Source organism: Podarcis pityusensis (genome assembly GCF_964106645.2).
Source record: "Podarcis pityusensis genome assembly, chromosome: 4".
In the NCBI taxonomy this organism is placed as follows: domain Eukaryota; kingdom Metazoa; phylum Chordata; class Lepidosauria; order Squamata; family Lacertidae; genus Podarcis; species Podarcis pityusensis.
In genome coordinates this window covers 16,924,800-16,946,561 of record NC_138027.1, presented here as the reverse complement: position 1 = coordinate 16,946,561, position 21,762 = coordinate 16,924,800, and the positions used below count along the sequence as shown (strand labels likewise).

Below are 21,762 nucleotides of genomic sequence, written 5' to 3'. Positions count from 1 at the left end.
AATAACCATAACCCAATAACAGCCCCCCCCCGAAAAGAGCCACATTTTAAAAGGGTATAGGATGTCAATCAGGTCAGCCAAAGGCCTGGTTAAAAAGGAACGTTTTTGCCTGGCACCTAAAGGTGTATAATGAAATGTGGTGTTAGCCGCAACCCACAGGTATTCTGCAGCGGTTTGAGAGATGTTTTGATGAGCTTTCCCTCAAACCAGCTTCCACCAGATCTGAAAACGGAAGCCATGGTCAAGCTGAGGTGTGTACAATTCTGGTAAGCCACCGTGCCATGTGCAGAGGATGGGCCGAAGTGATTTGGAATTTGGCCCAGGAAACAAATCAGGTAAAGGGCATCAGGTGAAGACAATATAACAAATGCGATTTTCTATATGGAAAAAAGAATAAAATATTACAGTGATACTTCGGGTTAAGAACTTAATTCGTTCTGGAAGTCCATTCTTAACCTGAAACTGTTCTTAACCTGAGGTACCACTTTAGCTAATGGGGCTTCCCGCTGCCGCCATGCAATTTCTGTTCTCATCCTGAAGCAAAGTTCTTAACCCGAGGTACTATTTCTGGGTTAGTGGAGTCTGTAACCCAAGGTACCACTGTATTATAAAAAAGGACATCCCTGCCCCTTCTTTGGTCTGCATGGCAATGTGATGGAGAGGGATTCCCCTTGCTGTGTTTCAAATGTGAACATGGCGTCTAAAAACTTCTGAAGTCTGTTGCAGACATGACTCTTTAGGGCACTGTGAAGCTGGGTGCCAGCACTGGACATAGCCCTCCTTTGTAGTTGCAGATCACCCCCTGTTGTTTTGCATATTCCCCAGGAACCTTTGGGCTGAAGGATGGAATATATATTTAGTAAACAACAACACCCTTTCAGTAAGGAAGGGCACTTGGAACAGTTGGGCGCCATTGCCATGATAAGAGAACCAGGGAGGCATTCATAGTGAGTTCTGGCACCTCTTTTTCTATAAAATAGCAATAATAATAATAGGAGGAAAACTCATTTATTTGGTGGAAGAAAACCTTTGGCTGTGACCTACTGCTTTTTTACCCCTTTTTAATGATTGCAAGAATAATTTTTTGAAAAACATGGGAGAATTCATAAAATTTAAATCCACTGACCACTACCACGGATTGTTGTTAGAACTACTGCTACGTTTACAGTTCCGTTCTGACATAAATTACACAACCCCACCCCCCAAAGTGCTTAACATATTCAACTTTTTTTATGCTGTTTAGTGCTTTAAAATCTGTAGAAGCACTTAACCATTCTGTAAAAGCACACACACCATCTGATGCAGTCCTAGCAGTAATGGAACAAAACATTGCTTTGAATTTTACCCATCTCAAGACCACTTATTTGTGATTTAAATGTACTCCGTCTTTATTTATTGTTTACTTTCATTTCGGTGCTGAAGCCATACCAGATGCAAACTGGCAATCTGAAACTCTGTAATGAATTGCCCTCGTTAGAGAAAAACGAAAAACGGAAGCTTGAACAAAGTTTTTCAGTTGCACTGCTCTCTTAAATTGGATTGAATGGAACAGCAAACTAATTTTCAGCTTTTTGCAGAGCGCTCTATACAAGGAGATGATTGGTTAAAGAAATAATAATATCTAAATAGCACAACCATATGCCAGTGCAAAGTCTGGTACTTAATTGTGGCTGGGGTGTATCTGTGAAAATGGGTTTGAAGTAGCCAAAGCAATCCACATCTCTCCAGAGTTTTGATAACGCTTTGAGTAGCCTGCTGATTAATTCAGTAGCTTGTGGTAAAAAAGCTAGTACAAGTGTTAGCACAAAAACTAGCACAAATAAACTTTATTGATTTACAACAAATGGGGGTAAATGGGGAAAGGCACGCACTCCAATAAAATGCTTCACAGAATAGAAATTTAGGTCTAAGACTGACCCAGTTGAAAAAGGCTTTTGCAACAGGTTCTCATGAGGAGTGAGACAGAACTGAATGATTCTACTTGTCATGATAAGTATGGCAAATCCATACCATGATCAGCTCCCTCCCGGAAACCAATGTCCCCACTGTGGAAGGAAGTGTGGATCCAGAATTGGCCTCCACAGTCACTTATGGACTCACTGTTAAAACTGTGTTAATGGAAGACAATCTTACTTGGCTACGAGTGATCGCCAAAGAAGCAGCAGCAAAACCAGCAATTAAAGCCACTTCCTGATACTTTGAACAAACTGGCAATGGACAATAGCTTTCAGGAGAGATTAAAAGCATTATTACCCTAGGTGTACACACTAATTTTGTTTGCCCAGCTGCCATTTCTGGTGAAACAGGATTTTGGAATTTGTTTACTAATATTAGGATGAGTGGCTCAAAGCACATTTCATCAGCATCTGCTGATGCACCAGCTGAGACTATACTTGGATGGAGGTAAGCTTGGCCACAGTTATTCTATGCATCTTTGGTAGCCTCCTGCTTAGACCACTGCAATGCACTGTACATGGAATTCCCTTTAAAAATGGTCTGGAAACTGTACCTGGTCCAGAACAGGGTGGCAAGACTATTAACTAGAACTGGGCATTTTGATCATATTATGCCACTGCTTTACCAGCTGCTCCCAGTTAGTTTCTAACTTAAGGTTCTGGTTTAAAACAATAAAGCCCTGAATTCCTTGGAACCAATTGCCTTCTCCCATACCTACCGGTACCTTCTAGAGCCTTACAATCCTCATCAGGGGCCCTGATCCTGCTGCTGCCAATTGAGGCTGTTGGCTGTTAGAGAGAGGTCCCTCCCAGTGGTGGCACCCTGGTTGTGGGAGGAGACCATCTGGCACAATTCTTGCGGTCTTTTTGGCACCAGAGGAACGCCTTTTTATTTGCTCAGAATGTCTCGATTTATTTTATTTTTATATACGGCCTGCCATCTGAGGATCACAGGGCAGTTTACAATATAAAAACACAAAAATACATAGCACACAGTAACAAACAAAAGCAACATCCCTGCCCCCTCCAAGTTTAAAAGGCCATAGATGGTTTAATTAGCCAAAGAGTTTGGGCACAATTCTTTACATTTGCATAAGTGAATTTGCACATAGGTAGTGGGCAGATTCTTAAGGAAATCAGCCCTGAGTGCTCACTGGAAGGACAGATTGTGAAGCTGAGGCTCCAATACTTTGGCCACCTCATGAGAAGAGAAGACTCCCTGGAAAAGACCCTGATGTTGGGAAAGATGGAGGGCACAAGGAGAAGGAGACGACAGAGGACGAGATGGTTGGACAGTGTTCTCGAAGCTACTAACATGAGTTTGACCAAATTGCGGGAGGCAGTGGAAGACAGGAGGGCCTGGCGTGCTCTGGTCCATGTGGTCACAAAGAGTCGGACACGACTAAATGACTAAACAACAACATCAACAACAACAAAGTGGGCTGATAGCAGCACTTGCATGGATTGTTGTTTTACATTACCGTATTTTTCGCTCTATAAGACGCACCAGACCACAAGAAGCACCTAGTTTTTGGAGGAGGAAAACAAGAAAAAGAATATTCTGAATCTCAGAAGCCAGAACAGCAAGAGGGATCGCTGCACAGTGAAAGCAGCAATCCCTCTTGCTGTTCTGGCTTCTGGGATAGCTGCGCAGCCTGCATTCACTCCATAAGATGCACACACATTTCCCCTTACTTTTTAGGAGGGAAAAAGTGAGTCTTATAGAGCGAAAAATACGGTATATTGTTAAGATTGTATTTTGTTCTTTTCATCTTTGTGGGCTTTCTAGAGAACATGAGTTACTGGGCGGCCAGACAAATGAAGCTAATATTAAACAATAAAATAAAAACAGAACCGACAGCCAAGCCGATTCATTTCCCATATGTGTCCTTTAGTTGCTTGAAGAATTCATTTAGATTCTGGCTCAGGTGTGTATCTCCACAGGGTCCAATTCATATCCCTTTCAGACCTAACTCAAATCCGAATGTTCTGGGGCCTGCTTTGAAATAAGTTCTATGTGGCAAGAAGGGAGTTCCCCAAATCATCCCTAGTTTTATCCCAACTACAAGTCTGCTCAGAATTATTGCAACGTAGTAGTAGCTGCTGTAGTTTCGCTCTGTGTAACATACCTGGATGCTTCTAGACTGTCTCTATTTCGGGGTGGGATTCAGTCACATACCGGCAAATTAGGGTTGTGCGATTAAAATGGACTTGGAGTTCCTGAACAACAAACCTTCTCCCCCATACCCACCCAAATTAGACTTTTTGCAGTTAGGAAAGTGGTGGGGAAACGCACTGTAAAATGTGGGATAACACTTGCTTCATGCAAGTGTTCACAACCTCCCTGAAAACCAGGGATATGGGAGGGTTAGCTAACACAGGCTAACCTCCCCGCGAACTTTGTGGGAACACATCGGGATGAATGATAAATAAAGTGGTCGTCTTGAAGCGGCCATATGTGTCGGCGTTTCCTCCCACCTCAAAAGGCAGCAGCAACATTCCTGACAAAGTCAGTGAAGCCATGTTCAGTCAGATCAGAAGGACTCCATTGGAAGATCAAATTTGTGACCTATGGCTCTATAACGGGCCTTTTTCTTCTGGCAAGCAACGACGAGAATAAGGATCAAGAGAGCTACCAACAGGACAAGTCCAGTGATAAAAAGAGCTTTGAGCACCGAGCTAGCTTCTCCTGGGCCCAGAGTTTTCCCCAAGAATTCTATTCCTGCTCTACCTTTACCTGCTGAAAGAGAAAGGCATTTGTGAGAAATGTATTCCTTCCCCTGGAAGGGAAATGTCAACTAAATAAAAAACAAACAAACCCCACTGTGGGCTGATAGACACATTTTGCTTTTAGTTGTACATCTTCCCCTTTTAGTTGGGGAAGGGCTATAGCTCAGGGGTCGATCTTGCATGTAGAAGGTCCCGGGTTCAAAGCTCAGCAGGTAGGTCCTTCCTGAAAACCTGAAAGGATGCTGTCAGTCTGGGCCCATCCACAATTTTGTTTGTCCTGTGATATCAAGTCACGGGTCCCAGAAGGTTTTTTTTTTGCCCCTTTGGTTTCCCTGGGAAAACCCACTGTTTACCGCCTGGACCCATGACTTGAAATTATGGGACAATTAAAAGTTTGAATGGGCAACCTTAGTGTAGACCAGGGTTTCTCAAACTTGGATCTCCAGCTGTTGTTGGACTACGGTTCCCATCATCCTTAGCTACCAGAACTAGTGGCCAGGGATGATGGGAGTTGTAGTCCAAAAAACCCCGTTGGCGTAGCCAATACTGAGCTACATAGAGCAATGGTTGGACCTGGGGATAGCCCACACTTCCACTTGTCCTGTGCCTAGAGAGCATGGGTCTGAGCAGTTTTGCCTTTGACCCACTGCTTTCCCACAGAAAACCCACTCTTTATCGCTAAATCGGAAGAAACGGCAATCCGCGAAAATCCTGGTTGCCTTATTCCAAATCAGCGCTCAACCACATACTTTCCTGTAGGAAAGCAGTGGAGCAAACCAAAGTGTGGATGAGCTCTCAGTATAAAGCAGGGTACTGTGCGCCCATCCTAAATGTATAATTGAATATGGAAAGCATGATCAAGAAGTGGGGGCAAATGCGTGCTTCTAAACATGAGCCCCGTACACACGCACTCAGTATGGAACCCGGTCTGGCCTCTTGAATGTCCTTTTTGCGGCAAACCTGGGTTTGCTCCATGAAATGTGAAGCGGCCCAAAGTCATACCTTCTCCAGTCTTCTTGCCATTGACTGTAAATGTGTCATATTTCGTGGTTGTGACTCCATGTCCCACACCATCTGAGCAAAGGAAATAAAAGCAATGTTGGAGTCCTCAATTAACCACAGTTTGTTCCTTTATCCAAACCAGGAGCCTGTGATTACTGACGGGAATTGGTAAGAGGATATATTAATTAGGTTTAATACTCTAGAGACCCACGTGTGTGGGTTAACAACAATAAGAATAGCTGGTTGGCCACTGTGAGATCAGGGTGCTGAACTAAGTGGGCTTTTCAACAAAGCTTTTCTCATGTTCTATGACTACTTGGGTGCATAAGCTGCCCAAACCCATGTTACAAAGCAACCTTACCTGATTCAACAATAGTGTAAGTTGTCTCCATCCCAGCATGGATGTGATCGTGAACGTGGCAGTGCAGAAGCCATGTCCCAGGATTGAACGCTACAAGTTCAACAGTCTGAAACGTCCCAGGAAAGAGGTCATATACATCTCCTCTGTGATTGTGATCCTTCTGTGTCAAAGACAGGAGAGCATCGAGTAAATTCAAAGCTTATCCCTAGGTGGTAAAAGTACCGTATTTTTCGCTCTATAAGACACACTTTTTCCCCTTCAAAAATGAAGGGGAAATGTGTGTGCGTCTTATGGAGCGAATGCAGGCTCCTTGGCTTCAGCGATAGCAACGCGAAGCCTCCGAAGCGCAGAGGGAGAGCTCCCCCCGCGCTCCTTGGCTTTGCGTTGCTTTCACTGAAGCCGCCTGAAGCCCCTGGAGTGCAGCGCGAACTCCCACTGCGCTCCGGGGGCTTTAGGCAGCTATCCGCAAGCCTTTGGAGCGCAGCAGAAGTTCCTACTGCACTCCAAAGGCTTGCGGATAGCCACCTGAAGCCTGGAGAGCAAGAGGGGTCGGTGCACACCAATCCCTCTTGCTCTCCAGGTTTCGCTTCGCTGGAGAGGCGCTGCACAGTTTTCCCTCTCTGCGCAGCGCCCCTTCAGCGAAGCAGGAGGAGAAATGGAAGGGGCTCCGTTTCTCCTGCTGCTTCGCTGAAGGGGCGCTGAGCAGAGAGGGGGAGAATTTTTTTTCCCTGTTCTCCCCCTCCTATGGTCCGGTGCGTCCTATAGAGCGAAAAATACGGTAGCTCACCCTCTGCTTTTAGGAGCTTTTGGGATTTCCTGATGTAGAAATTCCAAATTACTAGAAACATTCTAGTCTGAAAGGTGACTGTGCTGATCAGATGATCAGAGGGCATTCTTATGCAGCTCTTTGGGCAGTGTGGCCCAAATGGTATATTCTGGCCACCCAGTCACTATGCAGAAATAGCCATATGGGGATCCTCTGTGATTATTGCAAATAATTTTTTTGGTATGTGACTATGAAATCTCTTATTTCAGTGGGGGAAGAGAACCACATGCTTAACACTCTTTCTCTCCCCACCTCCCCTTCCTTTAAAAAAAAGGGGCATTGAAGTGCTTAGCTTGGCAGAATCATGCCCTCTGTTTTGTTTGCTTTTTGAAACTCTGAGAAGATAAAAAAATTACCGTATTTTTCGCACTATAAGATGCACCAGACCATAAGACGCACCTAGTTTTTGGAGGAGGAAAACAAGAAAAAAAATATTCTGAATCCTAGAAGCCAGAACAGCAAGAGGGACCACTGCGCAGCAAAAGCAGCGATCGCTGTTCTGGCTTCTGCAAAAGCAACACAAAGCCTCTTCTGGGCAGGGGAAACGTTCCTCCCGCTGCCCTGAGGAGGCTTCGCGTGGCTATCCCAGAAGCTAGAACGGCAAGAGGGATCGCTGTGCAGCGAAAGCAACATTCCCTCTTGCTGTTCTGGCTTCTGGGATAGCTGTGCAGCCTGCATTCACTTCATAAGACGCAGACACATTTCCCCTTACTTTTTAGGAGGGAAAAAGTGCATCTTATAGAGCAAAAAATATGGTAAGCTCCCCTTCCCCCTCATTTGAGGATGGGTAAATATGTCCATTTTTGTTTATCTTATTTTTTCCAATCTTAAATTCAGTTTTCCACATCTCCACATCAGTCTGCAATTTATTTATTTTTAAAGTTCTTGTGAAAAATCAGCTGCATTTTAGCATATTTTTGTCTGCAGCTTTGCCAGCAGCACAAAGTAAATGGTTGGAGATATGAATTCTCATCTATGTGGAAGATATACACCCACAGCCATATATATATATAATCTAATTCACCAAAGGGATTTACTTATAGAAGCACCCTCCACCTATGTATCACTCTTCAGGCATTAATAGGATATAATCCAAGTGCATTGTGCTTATGGAAAAGTAGCTAATTGTAGCAGCATGACCAAAATGCTTTACCTCTTTTTACTAATTGTGACCTACTAATTTCCTGCTGGTATAGGATGTGCATGCACATGTGGTTTGTTTGCAATAACATCCCCTCTCTGAGAGCTAATGTTTTCTATTTAAGTTATTCATCACAATGCAAATGGTACTATTTTGCTTATACCAACCTTGAACAGAAAGCTCTCTCCATGGAAATGGACAGTATGGAGGTCAATTTCATTTCCCATTCCAATCAGGTACCAGTTGGTGTTTTCCCCTACGTTCATCGTTAGCCCATGGAGATTGTCATAGATCTTTCCATTGATTGCTGAAGGGAGAGATTTGCAAAGTTTGCAGAGGCATGCAGGTTTATCAGTGTGCTCCACTGCAAATTAAAATCAGGTATATACCGTATTTTTCTGTGTATAAGGCGATGCTTTTTGCTAAAAAAAATTGGCAAAATTTGAGTGTCGTCTTATACACGGATAGTGAATGCAGAGAGAGGATGTGCGATTAATGGCAGCAGCATGCAGGAGATTGGCAGTGGTGATTGGGCAGGTGGCTGAGGCAAGGCCTGCTGGCGATTGGCTGTGGCTGCGGCAATTGGGCAGGCGATTGGTGGCTGTGGCAAGTGGGCAGGTGGGCTGTTGGTGGCGGCGAGTGGGCAGACAATTGGCGGCTGCAGTGAGGAGTGCAATGAGCAGTGGCTGTGGCAAGCGATCGGCAGCGGCAGGCAGGTGGGTGAGCAATTGGCAGAAGTGACCCCCCCAAAAAAGCTAAACAACTTAATTTCTTAATTTTGGGTTAAAAAAAATAGGGGTCGTCTTATACACAGAAAAATACGGTACATTATTCAAAACTTCTGCTCTTGCTAGAATGATTGGCTTGGATCCAGAGAATCCCTTGCCTTTGTGGATTTCCTCTGGTCTCCTCCCTCCTACTGGCAACTCTGAACCACATGCTTTGCCATTCCAGGGGATTTCCAAACCCTCCAGATCAGCTTTCGCTAGAGCAGGAAGCAGGCAACAACTGTTGAAGAAGTATTTATTTAGATCAGGCATGTCCAACTTTCAAGAGACTGCGATCTACTCCCACTATAAAAAAACTGGCAGTGATCTACCCATTGGATGACCAAAGTTGTTGAGTAGATCACAATCAACCTGCTGGACATCCCTGCTTTAGATTAAAGCTTTTTATTCCCAAGCATTTCTTTGTATTAAGGTTTTCATTTCTAAGCCCTGCAAGGAAAACCCCCTCTCTTATTTACCAATTCACCAGCCCATCCTTGTCTGAATGTTTTTCCAGCTTGAAAAGCTTGTCACACTCAGAAAGCAAGTACCTCAGGAGGTGCCCTCTTCTTGACACAATGCTTTCTTAAGTGCAGGGAGCATTTGTGTTGCCTATCCTCCAGCCCCATCAGTCCTAACAGAACTATAACAGAGAAGCGCTTTGAATGTCTGCATTTATTCCCGCTTAGTGCATGTTGCATTGCGCGACTGTTCAGTAGCAAACCTGAATGTTTCACGAAGTAACATTTTAAATAGAAGGAAAATAGAAGGGGAAGAAATGGAGGCAGTGAGAGATTTTATTTTCTTGGGCTCCATGATCACTGCAGATGGTGACCGCAGTCACGAAATTAAAAGACACTTCTTGGGAGAAAAGCAATGACAAACCTAGACAGCATCTTAAAAAGCAGAGACATCACCTTGCCCGTATAGTTAAAGCCATGGTTTTCGCAGTAGTGATGTATGGAAGTGAGAGCTGGACCATAAAGAAGGCTGATTGCCGAATAACTGATGCTTTTGAATTATGGTCTGGAGGAGACTCTTGAGAGTCCCATGGACTGCAAAAAGATCAAACCTATTGATTCTTAAGGAAATCAGCCCTGAGTGCTCACTGGAAGGACAGATCGTGAAGCTGAGGCTCCAATACTTTGGCCACCTCATGGGAAGAGAAGACTCCCTGGAAAAGACCCTGATGTTGGGAAGATGGAGGGCACAAGGAGAAGGGGATGAAGAAGAAGAAGAAGAGTTTGGATTTGATATCCCGCCTTTCACTCCCTTTAAGGAGTCTCAAAGCGGCTAACATTCTCCTTTCCCTTCCTCCCCACAACAAACACTATGTGAGGTGAGTGGGGCTGAGAGACTTCAAAGAAGTGTGACTGGCCCAAGGTCACCCAGCAGCTGCATGTGGAGGAGCGGAGACGTGAACCCGGTTCCCCAGATTACGAGACTACTGCTCTTAACCACTACACCACACAGAGGACGAGATGGTTTGACAGTGTTCTCGAAGCTACAAACATGAGTTTGACCAAACTACGGGAGGCAGTGGAAGATAGGAGGGCCTGGCGTGCACTGGTCCATGGGGTCACGAAGAGTCGGACATGACTAAACAACTAAACAACAACAGCAACATACCATGCATATTGTTCCCTTCCACAAAGTCATTGGTGTGGTTGAACGCCTTCAGATCCTCATGTAGATATTTCTCAATGTTGTCATTCAAATACCAGGACCTGTTTTCATCAAAGACCAGGAACAGAAGGGCAAATTCTTGGTCAATGTCTGTTCTTAAACCCTTTTCATTTAAGACTCCCTTTCTGCAAATTATAAGCGGCCCGATCAAGCCACTGTACATATCCTGGAATTAAAGAGAAATGGAAAACAGAGAATAACATTGTGTTAAAAACACTGTATTGTGTTTTTAATATTCAATTGGGAGCCGCCCAGCCAGATGGGCGGGGTATAAACAATAAATAAATTATTATTATTATTATTATTATTATTATTATTATTATCACTATCATTATCATTATCACTATCACTATTATCATCATTAATTTATAGATGCATGCAGTTATTTTGTTAAAAAACCAACTTTTTAAATGAAAGACTGCTAAAGCAACTGTGATAACAAAGAGCCAAGCCAGAATAACAACTATAATAATGTAGCAAAGTGTTAGAACAGCGGTCCATGGGGAATTTGGGGGAGATCAGGATCCAGGCTGAATCCTGTTCCCCATCCCTGATTTACATTTGGCTTTGTACAGATGGAGCTTGATAATATAGTATTCATTTAACACTTTAGGCAAATAATCCCCCCTCTCAAGGGTTCTCCCATAAAAGACACACAGAGTGGGGGGTGGGGGGCACAGCTTCGCTACATTTACCTTTACAAAATGCACTGTTGAGTAGTAAACCCAAGTGATACAGTTGGGATCAGAGACTCCAGGTCCTGACCTTTCTGGGACGTTCCATCGGTAAGTGTTTATTTCTCCTGTCCACATATATAAAAAGGAATAAAGAACAGTTTGTCAAAATCCAAATATCTTATGAAACTCAGTACTTTGGTTTAAAACCAAAACATTAAAAACAGTAGCTTTTTAAAATAGTAATATTTATTCATTTTCATAACTAAACATCATAAATTTAAAACAGTAAATATAAACCACAAAAAATAAAAAAATAAAACATTTTCACATCATATTAAATCCACATTTTGAGATTACTCAGATCCCCGGCTTCCCTCCATTCCCACCCCTGGTTCTTTTGTATCATCTTATATTATACATTTCTGTAATTTCCTTATTCTTAATTATTTCCAAATTTAACATTCTTCTTAATATTACAAGTGTTTTTTAAAAACCTGCTATTGTATAAACTTTCTTACAATGCTTTTGTAAATATGCAATAAACATTTTCCATTCTTTTTTATATTTGTTGTCTTTTTGATTTCTTAATCTTCCAGTTAATTTAGCCATTTCAGCATATTCCATTAATTTAAGTTGCCAGTCTTCCTTAGTAGGGACTTACGGTTCTCAAGCTGGTATGGCACAAAACTCAAAAGGTGTTAACACCACCCCCTACCAAAATTAAGGATTTCCAGCCCTTAATGAAAACATCATTTTTTAAAAAAATGAAATATTTATTTCCCACCTTTCTGCTACTTAAGGCAGCTTACAACAAACAGTTCAGACTCACAATAAAATTAAACACACTAAAACACCATAGCAGCAATGTGAAGGTCTTGGGCAATGCAAGCAATCCCTGGCCAAAATCTGTTGATTGTACTAATTATACAACCACCTTAACTTGATATTTTTTAAAAATGTAGCCACACCTATAGGTTTGCCAACATCAAGACATCTCCATATTTCCCTACTGTGATTAATTCTAGTTTAGTGTGCATTAAAATACTAAACAGAACACATTGTTAACAGAACCTAAAGACTTGGAAACAGGCAGTGTAATTCACCTGGCACTGTGGTGCGTGCTTTATTCCCAGCCGCTGTTGCTTCCACGCCATGTGCCGATACGGAATATGGACGACTAGCTTTGTTCTTAAACACAATTAGTATTGAGTCGCCGACTTCTGCATGGATCAAGGGCCCTAAGGTGGTTGGTTGTTTTTTTTGAAAAAGCCAAAAAGTAACAGAGAGGCATGATGCAAAGTTAAAATATAAGAAATGAAAACACAAAACACACACACAAAATGCTGAGCACCATAACCTTCCATATCAGGGTTTCCCAGACTTGGGCCTGCAGCTGTTTTTGGACTGGTCCTGTGAGCTGGGGGATAATGGGAATTGTAGTCCAAACACAGATGGAGACCCAAGTTTGGGAAATCCTGTTCCATGTTATTGTTGGGCGTTCACCGCTCAGTGGAAATGTATTTGTTTTTTCTCTCTAGCTTTCGATGACTATGGTTAGACAATTTTTGAATCTGTCTTGCTTTTTATAGCACTGATTTTGCGGTTTTATTATTAATGTTATCGGCACTGTTGCTGGTTCTTATTTTATTTTCATTCTGTTATTTGTAATTATATGGTTTGTTTATGCGTTATGTAAATACTTTGAGGTCGCTTGTGATGAAAAGCAGTTTATAAGAACATTGAAACATCTTCTCATTCTAACGCTAGACAAGATTGGAAATGGATAATAACCAGGCCTGCTACTTGATAGGAGAGAAAAAAAAATTTAATTGAGTAGCAATGCAACTGTAGGCATGCCAACTTGGAAGTAAATCCCACTGTGTTCAGTGCCATTTAGTTTTCAACAAAGAATGTGCTAGAAGGTTATTCATATTTTCTCTAGCAGCCATTAAAGGAACCTGCGGCCCCCCAGGTGCTGTTGAACTTCCAGCTCCCCCTAGTCCCAGCCAGTATGGCCAAATGGAGAGAGGAAGGATGGTGCCCGTCCCATTTTGCATCTGAGGTAAAACAGGAAGGTGTCGTCTCCCAACCACTGCCACTACAGCCTTGCTTGCTGGAGTTGTGTGGCAGCAGCAGTTTCTGGTGAATTCTATGAGGTCTCATGAGATTTCCCCGGAATCCACCACTGCTGCTTCTCCTCGCTTCTCCTGTGGCAATAGCAGGGGCGGGTGCTGTACCCATGGTGGCAGGGCTGTCTTAAGCATATGTGGCACCGGGATGCAAAGATCCGCCTGGTGCCCCCCCCCCCCCGTTGCCCAGTCCCAGGCACGCAGGAGGGCAGAGCCGGCTGGCCACCTCAGCGTCTTGCTTGCTTGGTCACCCCCAAACTCGTGGCGCAGAGCCGCCCGAAGCAGAAGAGCCTGCCGCAGCGCTCCGGCCAATGGGCGGGCTCTTCCTCGGACTCAGCTCTTGGGCCTGGCGCCCCTGAGAGCCCGGTACCCGAGTGCCCCGTGCCCCTAGTGCCTATGGCTAAGATGGCCCTGCATGAGGGTGCTGTCCCAAGGGCTTCTGCCGCCTGAGACAGCTGCCTCAGTCTGCCTCATGGTTGGGCCAGCCCTGTAATCAACACCAGAAGGGCCACAAGTTTCCCATCCCTGCTTTAAACAAAGGCTGCACAAAGCACCTTGTTTACTCTGCATGCGTTGCTGAAGTGAAGCCACTCAACTTATTACTAATGAAATATTTTAAAATAAATCATTGAAGAAGAAGCCTGCACACACATTTCTTCCAAACTTAACTCGGACCACTAATTGGGACAGCTCAGGGGAACTCTAATGATGTAGCTCCATCTCCTGGTGAGAAGCTTGATTAGCCTCTCTTTGACTGCGGTTAAAAAAAACCAAACCCTTGCAGAGTGGATGCATTCAGATGGCAGCTTTGAAAGGGGCTAGCTTTCATCCCATGTTGCGTCCTTGCCTTTTCCTCACAAGCTGAACCAAACACCAATGCTTAATATTTGCAAGGTGCTTTCAAGAGTTTCAAATGAATTATGTAGCCCCAAATTTCTCACCTAGAATTTGTAGGTGTCGCTCCTTTGCGCCCCTCCTTTTGCGCTCCACGAAATCTCCACTTTTGTATTCTCTGTAAACTGCCTTCTTGTACTTTGAACCAATGAGGCCTTCACCTTGGCTCACAAAGACATGTCCGTAACTTGAAAACATTTTACAAGGTGAGAAAACAGTTTAGAAGTTCCCCAAAATATTTACCATTCTTAAGCAGAATAATAAAAAGTGAGGCAATGATAGAAAGAGGGTGACACTTGAAGAGGCAAACTGTGTTCTGAATATCTGGACAGTGAAATTTGTAGGCCTTGTTTACCTCAGGATGTGAGAGGGCCGAAACGGAAATAGCTGAAGCAATGCACAGTGCAATCCTATGCACATTTACCTCAGCTGCAAGTCCCATTGTGTTCAATAGGGTTTACTTCAAGATAAAGGTACCTTGGGTTGCAATTCTCTGCAAAACCTACTTGGAATTAAGCTCCATTGAATAGCAGAGCATACTTCTTAGTAAATATACATAAGCTCAGGCTGCAAGTGCCTAATTTCTAAAGACAGAAGCGCAAATCTGTCAGGAAGCCATGACCTGTGACCCGGAAACAAAGGATGATGCTGTGAATTTTGGTTCTATCGGGTTGTCTTTTTTCCACATTTTAATCCACCTCCACCTTTCAACATCAGTTTGCTATTTTCTTTTTATTTTAGAAAAATAAATCCTTATGAATACTTCTTAGCATTTTAGTGTGAGTTTATTTTAATAAATATGCAGTTTTGACCAATATGCACATTTCTGCAAGCAATTTACCCCAGTGCAACACATTTCTGCATGCTATCTTCACTAACATATGCATTTTTCTGTGCTTTCCCTTAACATAATGCATTTATAGATATATTTTAAAACACATTGTTGAGTTGAAGAACTGTATCATGAAATTCAGAGGACTGTGAATCTCAAAGGACAGCTGGGCTTTGGTTCACAAATTAGATCCAGAAGTGAGAATTTGGCAGTTTATCCTATCAAAATCAAATTTGTCCCTTATCTGTACCTTTCCTCTTTGCTCGTTGCCTCCGCCCTCTGCTCTGCTCTGTTCTTATCGGGGGCATAGTCCCACTCCATTTCTTCGGCAGCAATATAATATGTTCTCATGGTTCCATAGTGCCTCCCATCATGAGGTGTTTTGCCACAGGGCTTAACTTCATAAAGCTCCTTCATCCCTCCTGTAAAGTGATCGAACGTCCTGCAAACCAACTGGAAAGTCCCTGAAAGGAAATTGTGACATTTATCACCATGCTAGCTGCTCGAGGAGATGGTTGTTGGTGTTATTGCACTCCAAATCACTGTACCAAAAGCAGAAATACAGCACCCCTCTGCCTGCTGGCTACAATCTAAAGTGAAGAGACAATATATATTATTGTGGGGAATGAAATAAAAGGGAAGGCTGTTCAGCTGGAGGTGAAGCCAAGGTGAACAGAGAGCATAAGCTGTCAGGAGGCATGCGACTGTAGAAAGCTAGAAAAGCAAAAGGGTGCAGGTGGGGAATAGAGAAGGCGAGCAAAGATTTGACAAGAAGATTTGAACCAGTAGAGTGAAGGATCCAGGGAGGAGTTTGTAGCGGAAGATTGGATTATTTCACACAGAATCACAGAATTGTAAAGCTGGACGGGACCCGAGGGTCATCTATCCCAACCCCCCTGCAATGCAGGAATATGCAGGCGGATCAAACCTGTGACCATGACGTTATCAGCACCATGCTCTAACAGACTGTGGTGGTACGTTTACATTTTAAATGTTTTACTCCCGTTGCGAATTGCCCACGGAATGTGATCAAAGGAGGGTATAAAAATGCTTTACACACATATATACATATGGATGGGGACACAGGTGGCGCTGTGGTCTAAACCACTGAACCTCCTGGGCTTGCGGATTGGAAGGTCAGCGGTTCGAATCTGCTCAACGGTAGTGAGCTCCCGTTGCTCTGTCCCAGCTTCTGCCAACCTAGCAGTTTGAAAGCACGCCAGTGCAAGTAGATAAACAGGTAAACGACATTTCCATGCACTCTGGCACTCATCACGGTCTTCCGTGCACCAGTAGTGGTTTTAGTCATGCTGGCCACATGACCTGGAAAGCTGTCTGTGGACAAATGCCAGCTCCCTCGGCCTGAAAAGCAAGATGAGCGCCGCAACCCCATAGTTGTCTTTGACTGGACTTAATTGTCCAGGGGTCCTTTACCTTTTTACCTTTCCCTATACATATGGATATAGAAGGAAGACTTTGCTGCAGATTCTGCAGCGGCCTCTTTCAGCTGTGTTTTGCCCTTGTATAACTTGATGGATGGAGATGCACACATGCGGAAGGCACTCCCTTACAACATAGCACTGACAGTAGTATTATTGCAATGTTGATTATAACACAGCAGTGTCTTGCATTGCATCAATGCTATGTCCTCTGGCTCAAGCAGTTTATAAATCAGTTGATACACTGATACTTCAAAGTAGAGGCTCATGAACGTATGGATGCTACAGCAACATTTACAGTGTTCTAAACATTCATAATCCAGTGAGCATCACAATGATTTGATTTATCAATGCACATGGTGACAGCTTTGTAGTCGCATGAAGAAAGGATGCTCAGGTCCCACTCCCAAAAACCTACCTACTCGGTCTGGCTGCATCAGGGCTGTTGCCGACGTGTGAGGGAACAAGGCAAGGGTATCCCTGGTTGTGCCACCCAAGTGAATGGTGTTCCCTTCGAAATGAACACCATGCATGTCTGTTTCCGTGCCTAGTCCAATACTATGCCAAGAAACCTTGTCATCCTTGCACATGGTGAGTCCGGGCAGGTTCCCAAACAGATAGCCGTTGACAGCTGAAAGTAGAAAAAACACTCGACATCTCAGAATACTGTGCTTTTGCAAACCCACAACTGAATTTGCTCATATTCACCTGCTTGTTACCCTTGCCTCTCTGCTCCTCTGTTCTCACCTACTGGCAGATTTTAGGGCTCAACTACACATTATACTGGGACGTGGGTGGAGCTGTGGGTTAAACCACAGAGCCTAGGACTTGCCGATCAGAAGGTTGGCGGTTCGAATCCCCGCAACGGGGTGAGCTCCCGTTGCTCGGTCCCTGCTCCTGCCAACCCAGCAGTTCAAAAGCACGTCAAAGTGCAAGTAGATAAATAGGTACCACTTCGGCGGGAAGGTAAGCAGCGTTTCTATGCACTGCTCTGGTTTGCCAGAAGCGGCTTAGTCATGCTGGCCACATGACCTGGAAGCTGTACCCCGGCTCCCTCGGCCAATAAAGTGAGATTAGCGCTGCAACCCCAGAGTCGGCCACGACTGGACCTAATGGTCAGGGGTCCCTTTACCTTTACCTTACACATTATACACAAATGTGCATGAAATGTGCCCCGGGTGCACCAAGGAAAAGGGTGATTAAGATCTGTTCCAGTGGCCAGAAAGGCTTCCCCTGCCTTAAGGAATAGTTGACCCGGCTAACAAGGGATGAACATTCACCTCTGCCAGAACTGATCATGTCTTGGGAGGTTCTGTGAGGAGAGTAGTGATTGGGCTCTAGATTTTGGTTGCCTCAGTGAGGCTACTAGGTGGATTCAATCCACCTTTGATTGACATCAAAGATACAGCTGTCATTTTCAAGATGACACCACATCCTCTGGGCACAATAAACATGAGTTCACTTACATGTGTAAGTAACTCTGGGTGCATCATTAGGGTAATGCACAATCATTTATGTGCCATTTTGGTTCACAGGAATGCTCACAAACTCAATGTATAATGAACTCATTCAGTTTAGTTCATGTCCTGTGAACTCGGCACCTATCTGCCGGAGGCAAAGAAGCTGTCTAGAGAACTTCATTAATGCTTGCCTGCTTTATTATTAACAGGACCAAGTCATCTCTGAACTTGTCCTCCAAATAATTCAGATCTTGCAGATAGGATACTAATAGGCAGCAGCGGCTTGAGTCTTCATCCAGACTGCGTTGTAGCATTTAACACAACCCTACAATTAAGTTCGCAGAAGACAATGGTTTACATATCTTCCTGGCTTGCTGTCCTGACACGCAGGTCAGTCCTTTGTGGCCTCCTTGAAAAAAATACCAAACTTTTGAAAGTTTCCCTAGAAGTGCCTTTTGCTGGTCCTAGGCAAGTAAGCTTGATTTAACACTTCTTTGACTTCAAGCTAAGTTTGTATGTTCATGGAGTTTTCTTGGCAGGGATACTGGAGTAGCTTGCCACTTCCTGCTCCAGGTGGATCACGTTTAGTCAAAAAACTCCACTATGACCTGTCCGTCTTGGGTGGCCCTGCATGGCATAGCTCATAGCTTCTCTGAGTTATTCAAGCCCCTTCGCCACAACAAGGCAGTGATCCATGACAAGGCTGCATATTGTCTCCCTGCTTATTTAACTTATATGCAGAATTCATCATGCAAAAGGCTGGACTGGATGAATCCCAAGCTGGAATTAAGATTGCCAGAAGAAATATCAACAACCACAGATATGCAGATGACACAACTTTGATGGTAAAAAGTGGAGAGCTTAAAATATGGTCTGAAGCTTAACATCAAAAAAACTAAGATCATGGCCACTGGTCCCATCACCTCCTGGCAAACAGAAGGGGAAGAAATGGAGGCAGTGAGAGATTTTACTTTCTTGGCCTCCATGATCACTGCAGATGGTGACAGCACTCACGAAATTAAAAGACGCCTGCTTCTTGGGAGAAAAGCAATAACAAACCTAGACAGCATCTTAAAAAGCAGAGACATCACCTTGCCAACAAAGGTCCGTATAGTTAAAGCTATGGTTTTCCCAGTAGTGATGTATGGAAATGAGAGCTGGACCATAAAGAAGGCTGATCGCCGAAGAATTGATGCTTTTGAATTATGGTGCTGGAGGAGACTCTTGAGACTCCCATGGACTGCAAGAAGATCAAACCTATCCCTTCTGAAGGAAATCAGCCCTGAGTGCTCACTGGAAGGGCAGATCTTGAAGTTGAGGCTCCAGTACTTTGGCCACCTCATGAGAAGAGAAGACTCCCTGGAAAAGACCCTGATGTTGGGAAAGATGGAGGGCACAACGAGAAGGGGACGACAGAGGACGAAGTGGTTGGACAGTGTTCTCAAAGCTACCAGCATGAGTTTGACCAAACTGCGGGAGGCAGTGGAAGACAGGAGTGACTGGCGTGCTCTGGTCCATGGGGTCACGAAGAGTTGGACGCGACTAAACAACAACAACAACAACGTTTGTATGCATTTCATAAAGATGCAATACGTCTGAAGAAAGTTGGCAGTCAGACACTGCAGCTCATTCTGCAAATTTCAGCAACAGACATGGTACCTCAATGGCACCGCCATGGTCAGTATTTTGTGGGAGGGGTTCAAGTGAATACCAGGAGAATTGATTAAAGTGCTCTGTCACCCTAATGCAACAAATTCACTTAAAAAAGAAACTGACTCCAATTAGAAAAGTCATGGGGAAGTGCGTTGGAATGAACAAATAGTGTGGAATGAAGAAATGACTTATGAAAAGGCATATAAGCAAAAGCAAATCAGGCTGGATGCTCATTGTCGTTTAATCTCCCACAAAAAAATCATAGTGAATGCTCAATAAAGGCCAGACATAGTCTAAGTACTATGTAAGCTTTGTGCAAGCAAATCAGGATGGAAGCTCAATAAACAGGTTGTTTGGAGAAGCCCTATGCTCTTCCCCTAGGACCTAATTCTGCCCTCATTTCTCTTTCATAATGGATACCTCTGCTACAAACCAATACCCAATGGTGATTTATTTATTTTTACCATACCGTGCATTCTGTTGGATTCCTGGAAATCCTCATCTTCCTTATTAACTTTGGATGGATCACCAGTGAAGGAATTGATGTTTGTGTCAAGATAGAAACTCAAGTTCTCATCGAATACTGTAAACAGTAGGTAGAATTCTTTGTCCATTCCTTTCTGCGGTCAAAAAACAAATATGCGTTAGGGGGGAAAAAACATTTCCACTTTTTTCTTTAAGCAGGAGATCAGAATCATTACGCTAGAATCTTTCATCAATGAAATAACATTCCAGTGCTAAATTTTGAACTTTCTCTAGTATTAAATACAGGGCTATAAAATACTCTACAATAGCTTCAGGAATCTCTCCCACTCAACATTAAAGAAAGTTTGCATGGCCCTTTCAGCCTGGAATGCACTCATGATTCTAAGATCTGGATCTTTTGGTTTACAACAACAACAACAACAATTTAATATTTACCGTATTTTCCCGTATATAAGACTAGGTTTCCCCCCGAAAATATAATGTCAAAATTTTAGAGGCATCTTATACATGGATATAGCTCCCCCCCCCCCATTTTCTTAAATTGGAGTCCCCCAAAATAGGGGATGTCTTATACATGGGGGCGTCTGAAGGCAGAAAACATCCGGGAATTTCTGCGGCGAGTTTTGCTGCTTTCTTTGGTGACTAACTGTTTTAAAAGTTAATAATAATAATAATAATAATAATAATTTATTATTTATACCCCACCCATCTGGCTGAGTTTCCCCAATACAGTATTAAATATTAAAAGCTTCCCTTAACAGGGCTGCCTTTCAGATGTCTTCTAAAAGTCAAATAGTTGTTTATTTCTTTGACATTTGGTGGGTGGGTGTTCCACAGGGTGGGTGCAACTACCAAGAAGGCCCTCTGCCTGGTTCCCTGTAACCTCACTTCTCGAAATGAGGGAACTGCCTGAAGGCCCTCAGAGCTGGACCTCAGTGTCCAGGCTGAACAATGGGGGTGGAGATGCTTCTTCAGGTATACTGGGCCGAGGCCATTTAGGATTTTAAAGGTCAGCACCAACACTCTGCTCTTAAAGAGCAAGCTTTTCCCATCATGGATAACCTGTGCTATATATTATACAGAAAACGTACTGTGCTATTTAAAAACAAAACTAGAACATGTCCCTGGACTAACCGCTGTTTCACAGGTTTAACCACCTAGAAAATGACGTTCTTAAAACAGCTCCTAATTGTGCATACTGAATTAAAAGGATTAACCAAATTGAAGGAGAAAAAATCTCTTTGACAGGATTATAAAACTAGTCCAAGAGGTTTTGGTTAGAAATAAACGTGTCTCCATTGATTGGTAGCATTTTTCCAAGGTTTCAGGGAGGCGTCTTTCCCAGCCTAACTGAAGATCCTAGAGATTGAAGCTTTTAGCTTTGTGTACTCCCTCTAAACTGCAGTGTTTCCTCATCTGATTATGCACCTATGTGGCCATTCCACACTTGGTTTGAATCCCTTCCACCTCAACGATTTTCTGATATGTGGGTGTTCACATTCAACAAGTGTGAAATCTGTGTACACAAAGTCATACATTTATTGACACGTAACATTCAACGAAAGGGACGCGGGTGGCGCTGTGGGTTAAACCACAGAGCCTAGGGCTTGCCGATCAGAAGGTTGGCGGTTCGAATCCCCGCGACGGGGTGAGCTCCTGTTGCTTGGTCCCTGCTCCTGCCCACCTAGCAGTTCGAAAGCACGTCAAAGTGCAAGTAGATAAAT

At 43.6% G+C, this 21,762-nt stretch overlaps 2 protein-coding genes across 4 annotated transcripts in view; one reads left to right on the top strand and one right to left on the bottom strand.

Annotated features, from left to right (window-relative positions):
• The window catches only part of CMTR2 (cap methyltransferase 2), a 203,924-nt gene that overhangs the window by 9,666 nt on the left and 172,496 nt on the right, over positions 1–21,762 (top strand). The window lies entirely within an intron of this gene.
• Positions 3,690–21,762, bottom strand: part of HEPHL1 (hephaestin like 1) — a 41,613-nt gene continuing 23,540 nt past the window's right edge. For 2 of the 3 annotated variants that reach the window (XM_081001822.1, XM_081001820.1), the window contains 11 exons: positions 20,022–20,172; positions 16,858–17,070; positions 15,251–15,464; positions 14,216–14,355; positions 12,249–12,383; positions 11,164–11,270; positions 10,412–10,634; positions 8,183–8,322; positions 6,049–6,208; positions 5,688–5,759; positions 3,690–4,695 (listed from right to left, as the gene is read on the bottom strand). In XM_081001822.1, coding sequence (XP_080857948.1) covers positions 4,490–4,695; positions 5,688–5,759; positions 6,049–6,208; positions 8,183–8,322; positions 10,412–10,634; positions 11,164–11,270; positions 12,249–12,383; positions 14,216–14,355; positions 15,251–15,464; positions 16,858–17,070; positions 20,022–20,172 — 1,761 coding nt within the window. In that variant the 3' untranslated portion in view covers positions 3,690–4,489. The remainder of the gene's footprint in view (positions 4,696–5,687; positions 5,760–6,048; positions 6,209–8,182; positions 8,323–10,411; positions 10,635–11,163; positions 11,271–12,248; positions 12,384–14,215; positions 14,356–15,250; positions 15,465–16,857; positions 17,071–20,021; positions 20,173–21,762) is intronic. The other variant, XM_081001821.1, reaches the window with a different exon arrangement.